Source organism: Micromesistius poutassou (genome assembly GCF_964030765.1).
Source record: "Micromesistius poutassou genome assembly, chromosome: 13".
Classification (NCBI taxonomy): Eukaryota; Metazoa; Chordata; class Actinopteri; order Gadiformes; family Gadidae; genus Micromesistius; species Micromesistius poutassou.
The window spans coordinates 18,123,382-18,130,881 of record NC_140283.1 but is presented as its reverse complement, the minus strand read 5'-3'; the positions used below and the strand labels follow the sequence as shown (position 1 = coordinate 18,130,881).

Here is a 7,500-nt window from a genome sequence, read left to right as displayed (position 1 = left end):
TCATCCCTCCCCCGTCCCTTTGCCCCGTCTCAACATCACCTCGTTGTTTTCTTCCATTATGTCCTCAAGGTCTTTCTCGTTGGGTATATGGTCGTTTTCGGCCCCTCGTCGCTCTCTTTTTTGTATCCATCTTTCTCCTCATCCCTTTCCCTCCTCGTATCTCTCCTGCTATGCCTCATAAACTCTTCATCCCTCACTAACAAGTGTGTGTGTTTTTGTGTGTGTGTTTGAGTACTTGTTTATGTGTTTGTGTGTGTGTGTGTGTGTGTGTGTGTGTGTGTGTGTGTGTGTTTGAGTACTTGTGTGTGTGTATGTGTGTGGAGGCTCCTGGGCTTTGCCACTGACGGCTGAAACCTTGCGGATTGACAGAAGATGTGTGATGTAGAGGTTTTGGATGACTGGAGCAACATGTGTGTGTTTGTGTGTGTGTGTATGTTCATGTGTTATGGTGTCGAGGGGGTTGTAAACCCTAAGGCCGTGAGACAGGAGAGTGGACCCTTGTGATCGCTCTCCCTCGCTCCCCCTCGCTCCCCCGCCCTCTCCGTCTCCATATCTATGTCCGTCACTTACTCTCCCAGGCTCACTTTTCTCTTTCACTTTCACTTTGCTCTCACACAACAGAAGACTGTCGTCGTCACTGAGGCGCGCTGCACCTTTACAGCTTTCCTTGAAGGCAACACTATGAACCCCGTTTTCTCAGGAGGAAGGTGTCAGGCTGAGGAAAATACATGTTTTAGGGCTAAATGTGCAGCACTGTCACACAGCTACCAGCCCTACCTGCTGGAGTTCTTTTCACTCTCACTATTAAAGTCCAAGTTGTGGCGTAAGGAATAGTGCTGGAAAAGGCTTCCTGGTTGTTAACAAGCAATTACCACCCCCCCACTCCCCAAAGCATGTAGAGTGGGGACATGGTGCTGTCTGTCAATAGATAATTTAGGCTGTCATTGAAAGTGGATGTCTGAAGAAGTGCGGACCCAAAAGCATAAATCTCCGACAGAGGGAAGAAGTGGAGTTTTAGCATAAGCCGAAATTAAGCTGGGAATATAGGACATCCAAATATCTCTTTGGCTTTTGGCTGCATAATTAGGGCCTGGAATGGTTTGAGTGCTGTGTGGCACTGTGTGTGTGTGTGTGTGTGTGTGTGTGTGAGACACTGTAGGGGTGCTTGTGTGTGTGTGTAAGTGTGTGTGTGTATGAGTGTGTGTGTGTGTGTGTTCCTCACCTCCCTGCTCGCAGAGCTGCTGGGCCAGAGCGTCCTTGAAGATGATCTGTCCTCGGTGTGTAGCAGTCGCCCTGGGAGAGAGACACAGGGGGAGGGAGGGAGAGAAATGGAGGGAGAAAGGGAGAAAGACCGAGGGGGAAAGAGAGAGAAATACACGGTGTTCAGTTGAGATACACAGCGCTGAAACAAGGCATCGCGTCTGTGTTTCACAATGCAGACACACCTGCGGCAGGAACGTTAAAACCAAAAGACCATTACATCTATAAATACTAAAAGAAAACAACTGAATACACAATTAAAGTGAGTACAAAACACATCCGTTTGGGTCTACCCTTCACCACAGCGTAGAGCACATTGTCCCTGTGCAGTACTAATCACCTTCCGCCTGGCCTAGCATACATCTCGCTGTACACTCCGTCCACTACAAGGAATAAACATTCTGTTCCAGCGGGCCGCAGGGTGCATAATTCATGGGGATGTGGAGGGAACTTAACCAAACTAAAAGGGGGAACTGGCTCAGAGTGCAGCGGGGATCTTCCCATGCCGTCATGGAGACATGCTGTACACGGTGCTGGGGCCCGCGAACGTGGCCCGCCGAGACGCGTAATGGCAAGGCGGCCCCCCCGGGCAGGCATCGCTTGACATGCTAGTTAGCCTGCTAGCATGCTACCTGTAGTGGCGGCTGCTGTCTTGTGTGGTTCACTGATGGGGAAAAGGGAGAACACGCCGACAGGAAGGGACGGCTAGCTACTTTGTCTTTTCGAATAATAAATCATACAGAACCTAGAAGACTCTTGTAGCCCACGACTTCTATAATGGAGATGTACCGTTTGGGTCTGTCATTTCCAATTTTTGGAGTCTCATTTGCAATGCTTTTGAAAGTTAGCGGTGGATAGGAAAAATGAATCACAAACTTTAATACTTTTTGAAATAACAAATACGTCGCAACGCAGCGCCAGTAAAACAATATTAGTTGGCAGCCAGGTAGTCCGCTGAGGTCAGAAACGTCAGAAAGCACTTTAACTCCCAGCTTGTTTTACTGGCTGTATCAATTGCCTGGCAGAGTGACACCAATGATTCTTCATGATGGAGCTCTGGGCGGTCGCTGATGGAGTCAGACGGCTGGCACGTGCTTTAGATGTTGTCATTTGGCTCACATTTTAATTATCGACGTCGCCGATCGCTCACAAATTGCTTGCAAATTTGAAACATCAAAACAGATTACGAAGCACACATAGCGCACACACACACACGCGCAAATACACACATGCATGCACACACGTACACAAAGTATTTTGATTATTTTACTGGAAGACACATATTATGTATTATGGTAAACATTACCCACATAATTGTGTTCCAGTCGAATTATGAAAAGCCTGATCACAGACTCTCATTTTGTAAGTTATACTAACATCATGGTGTTCTTCGTCTCCGTTTAGGAAATTGTCCAGACAGCTTAATGTGTCTCAACATTTTCCGCTGAACAAACGCTCACAGGGAGCAGAGCAGATATGAGAGGGGAGAGGAGAGGAGAGAAATGAAGAGGAGAGGAGAGAAGAGGGGATAGAGGAGAGGAGAGAGGCGAGAGGAGAGGAGAGAAGAGGAGAGAAATGAAGAGGAGAGAAGAGAAGAGGGGATAGAGGAGAAGAGAGAGGTGAGAGGAGAGGAGAGGAGAGGAGAGAAGAGGAGAGAAGAGGAGAGGAGAGAAAAGCAAGGGAAAGAGGGAGGAGAGGAGAGGGGAGGGGAGGAGAGGAGAGGAGAGGAAAGGAGAAGGGGGCAGAAGAGAGAGGAGAGGAGAGGGGAGGGGGGAGGAGAGAAGAGGAGAATGAGGAAAGAAGGATACACTTTGTAATGAAGGGCAAAACCATGTGCCATCTGAGACCTAAAATACCCTAATCTTCCTCTGCTAATGCACGCTCCTTCCTTTACACCTGAACCCCTGTCTGTCCTCTGTCGTTCTCATACAGACTCTCCCCAAAAGGTCCCAGTCAACAAGGAGCCCGACCTGCCGTGTGCACATCCGCCAACGTAAATAACGAATAGCACCCTCAATAATTCATGAGCCTCCGTCCGTGGGGTTGCAGAAACATCCTTAATTTAAATCACATTTGAAAAAAAGAAAAGTGAATATAATTTCCGTTTGGTATTTGATGAATAAATGATGGCACGTAATGAATGCGGGAGGGGATGTAGGAACAAGGCTCTTAAATATTTACTGAATTGTCTTCAGCTCCGGGTTTGTTTACAACACGCCCCGCCGCAGTGCAAGGGTTAGCGTGGGTTTGCCATCAGAAAAGTACACACACACACACACACACACACGCACACGCACACACACGCACACGCCATCCTTTAAACTCTCAGATCCTCACCCGAGGAAATGCTGCACACATGTTGTGCAGCATTTCGCTGTTTTGCTGCTGTGGATAAAAAGGAACCTTTTATCAAATGTAAGTGGATGAGACACGTTTTGTGTGTGTGTGTGCACACACGTGTGTGCGTGTGTGTCTGTGTGTGTGTGTGTGTGTTTGTCTGTGTGTGTGTGTGTGCGTGTGTGGTGTGATTATGTGCAGCCTTCTGTGTGCATACAATTGCATATGGGTGTTTAGAAATGAATATGAATAACCCCAATCTGTGTACAGGTGTGTGTGTGTGTGTGTGTGTGTGTGTGTGTGTGTGTGTGTGTGTGTGTGTGTGTGTGATCAGTGTAGCAGGACACTGGCGTCTGTCTTGCTGTCACACATCGCTGGGCTTTCAGTGCAAGTCTCTCATTACTACCTCCACCCTAAGAGCTTCTTTCTACATAATGACCCCCTCCCCCCCCCCCCCACACACACACACACACACACACACACACACAGTCGTGGGCATTCACACATACAGACACACACACAAACTCGCAGGCACGCAAGCTCACACACAGAGAAACGCAGGCACGCACACACACACAAACCAATTATTGAACATCTAAATGTTAATTTGACTTTCTTAAGGGTGAAAAAAAGCTATTAGGGCTCTAAACATGTCGGCCCTCACAGAGCGTCTCTCTCCTTCAACTCAGAACCAGGGATCATTCATCTTGTGACTATAAGTGTCATCCTCGCCCAACTCATTAGTCTGCTGGGACGAGCTGTGAAGGAAAGAGCAGAGCAGACAGAGAGAGAGAGAGAGAGAGAGGGGGGGGGGGGGAGAGAGAGAGTGAGAGAGCATAGGGACAAAGAGGGATAGGGCGAAAGAAAGGGAGATCAAGAGAAATTGAAAAACTACAAAAAAATGAAGGGGAAATAGAGATAAATAGACAAACCCGATAACAGTTTGGGTAAGTAGTACACACATACACACACACACACACACACACACATGGATCTGAACACGCACACACACACACACACACACACAACCCCCAACCCACACCCACCGAACCCCCAACCCCACACACACATGCACATGCACCCACACGCAAACACACAGCCCCCCAGCCAAACACACACACACACACACACACACACACCCACACCCTATCTGCTATCTGCTAACATGTATTTATTTGGACAGGCTGTCAGTCACAAGGCTCCCAGTAGGGCCTGCAGTGTGTAATTACCAAGCATGTCTTCCATGTTGGATTACATGTTGCTGCCGGCCATGAGCCTCCCCTCGGAGCGGCCTTGACAGCTCCCTGATAACCGCATAACAATATGGGCACACACACGTACACACACATGTACACACACACACACACACACATACACGCATGACCAGATGAACACACATGCAAACACACACACATACACACACACCTACACAAATACACACTAACTATACACAGATATATACACACATGCAGAGATGAATGCACACGCAAAAGCACACACACACACACACACACGCACACCCACACATGCATAAACGCACACATGTGAATGCAAACAGTAACGCACACATGTGAATTATTCATACACGTGTATTATGAGTTATGAAAAACATCTGTGTTTAAATGACTCAATGTGTTCTACTATATTATATTTTTCAATCGATTTAACATGAAATGCTTACTCAAAAAAAATCCACACAAAACACCAGGCCAGAGACACACACATATAAAACGGCGAGTTCAAACGCAAAATATCCTGCATCTAAGATTTCAAATCTTAGATCTATTTACGGTCAGGGCGAGGTCATTTGAGTCGGGCGTTTCCGTCTCCATTTGTCAAAACAAACTGCTTCCCGAAGCTGTGATCTCCCCAAATCCAAACGAAAACCACTTTCTCTCATCCATGAGACTGCAGACCAGTTAGTGCAGTAATCGTGATCAGGATGAATGTTAGAAACCTCGACAACGTTAGCCAGGATTCATTCATCTGAGCCTTTTTGGATCCAGACTCTAAAACAATACACGGCTAATTGTTTGATTTATCCATCGTGTTGGGGAGACCAGATGTCTTAGCAAATCATAATTTGGAAGGGGGGGGGGGGGGGGGGGGGGGGTGGGGTGGGAGAGGGAGAGGGAGAGAATCCGGAGTAGAGGAGCTTCATGGTTTTTAAGTTGATTTTATTGTGCATGTCAAGGTACTTTGAAAACATTGCTTTTAAAGGTGCCACATAAATAATGTGGATAATTGATATAGGAAGAGAGAGTACAAGAGAGAGGGAGAGGAGCCAGGTAGCGAGGTAGAGAAGTAGAGAGAGAGATGGAGAAAGAGAGTTGGAGGAAGACACAGAGCGAAAGAGAGGAGAGAAGAGTCAGAGGGAGAGAAAGAGAGAGGAGAGAAATAGAGAGAGCCAGGTAGCGAGGTAGAGAAGCAAAGAAAGAGAGATGACAAAGATGGAGAAAAAGAGTTGGAGGAAGACACAGAGAGAAAGAGAGAGAGAGAGAGAGAGAGAGAGAGAGAGAGAGGGAGAGCCAGGAAGCGAGGTAGAGGAGTAGAGAACAAGAGACGAGAGAGAGATGGAGAAAGAGAGTTAGAGGAACACACAGAGAGAAACCGCGAGAGAGAGAGAGAGAGAGAGAGAGAGAGAGAGAGAGAGAGAGAGAGAGAGAGAGAGAGGGAGAGGGCGAGAGAGAGAGAAAACATCCTGTGTTTTGTCTCTTATTCTCCATGCTGTATCCTCGTCAGCGGGCTGTTTCCGCGGTCGTGTTTCCGTTCCATCCAGGGCTAAGTAGGTGTGACTGGCTCTCTGGAATCTGTCCCTGGGCGCCTTCCTCAATTAATTAATTGAAAGAGCTCTTGGAGAACATGCAAATTTAATGAAGCAGCGCCGGCTGGGGAGGGCGGGGCGGTGTGGGTTGTTTGGCAAATGATGGGCTTGTTAGGAGCGCGAGGAGGGTTTCCTGCTCAGGCTCAGGCGGCACACAGCAAGGCAAGCAATTGACCTTGCCTGGTGGTCCGCAGTGATAATTAAAAGATTAGCCAAACCCCAAACCAGACATTGGATACGTTTAGTTTATTTTCCCCCTCCCTCTCTCTCTCATTTGGGGGTTTCAGCCATTAGACAACCATTAGAATGTAGAAATGAAACAAAATGTCGTTTTGTTTTTCAAACAGAAAGGAGTTAAGGAGAAGGACAGAGAGCTGCATCGTCCGTCAGCAGGGAAATGGTTACCATCAAAGGCCCGCTCTATGATCTGTCCTGTCAATCAGGACACAGAGATGATTATGATGACTCGCCCGTCCAGTATTGATCACATCGGGGGCGGTGAAAGTGTCTGTGCTATCTGTGTCTCGCGGTGGGGTACCTTTCTTTGTATGCTTTTGGGTGTGTGCGTTGCATCTGTGTGGTTGTGTGCGCGCGTGTGTGTGTGTGTGTGTGTGTGTGTGTGTGTGTGTGTGTGTGTGTGTGTTTGAACATGCACTACCCCCATGGGAAATAAGACAAATCATCGAGAAAGGTCAAGAGGGGACGAGGTGAGTTTGTGTGTGTGTGTTTGTGTATGTCTATGTGTGCATGTGTGTGTGTGTGTGTGTGTGTGTGTGTGTGTGTGTGTGCATGAACTTGATTTATGATTACATGCCTGAATGCGTATGGGCACCTGCTTGCAATGTATCGATATAAAAAAGTAGACATGCATTTATATATGTATGGTTAGAAATCTATCTTGATCCCCTGTAGGCAAAAGTGCTTGACCCCATTACACTGCCTGTGCAGCCTGTCAGGCCAAGACCTGCCAAGACCCGAGAGACCCTTGGATCAATCCCTGGTGTCCGTAGAGCATGCCTACGGGGGCTCTGGGTCAAATCAACCACCTCAGACTTTGATTAAGCGTTAAATATTAGGAG

The 7,500-nt window shown here is 47.6% G+C and overlaps 1 protein-coding gene across 1 annotated transcript in view; it reads right to left on the bottom strand.

Annotated features, from left to right (window-relative positions):
- The window catches only part of reln (reelin), a 104,281-nt gene that overhangs the window by 58,413 nt on the left and 38,368 nt on the right, over window positions 1–7,500 (bottom strand). Inside the window, 1 exon segment of the mRNA XM_084477669.1 lies at window positions 1,223–1,293. Coding sequence (XP_084333795.1) covers window positions 1,223–1,293 — 71 coding nt within the window.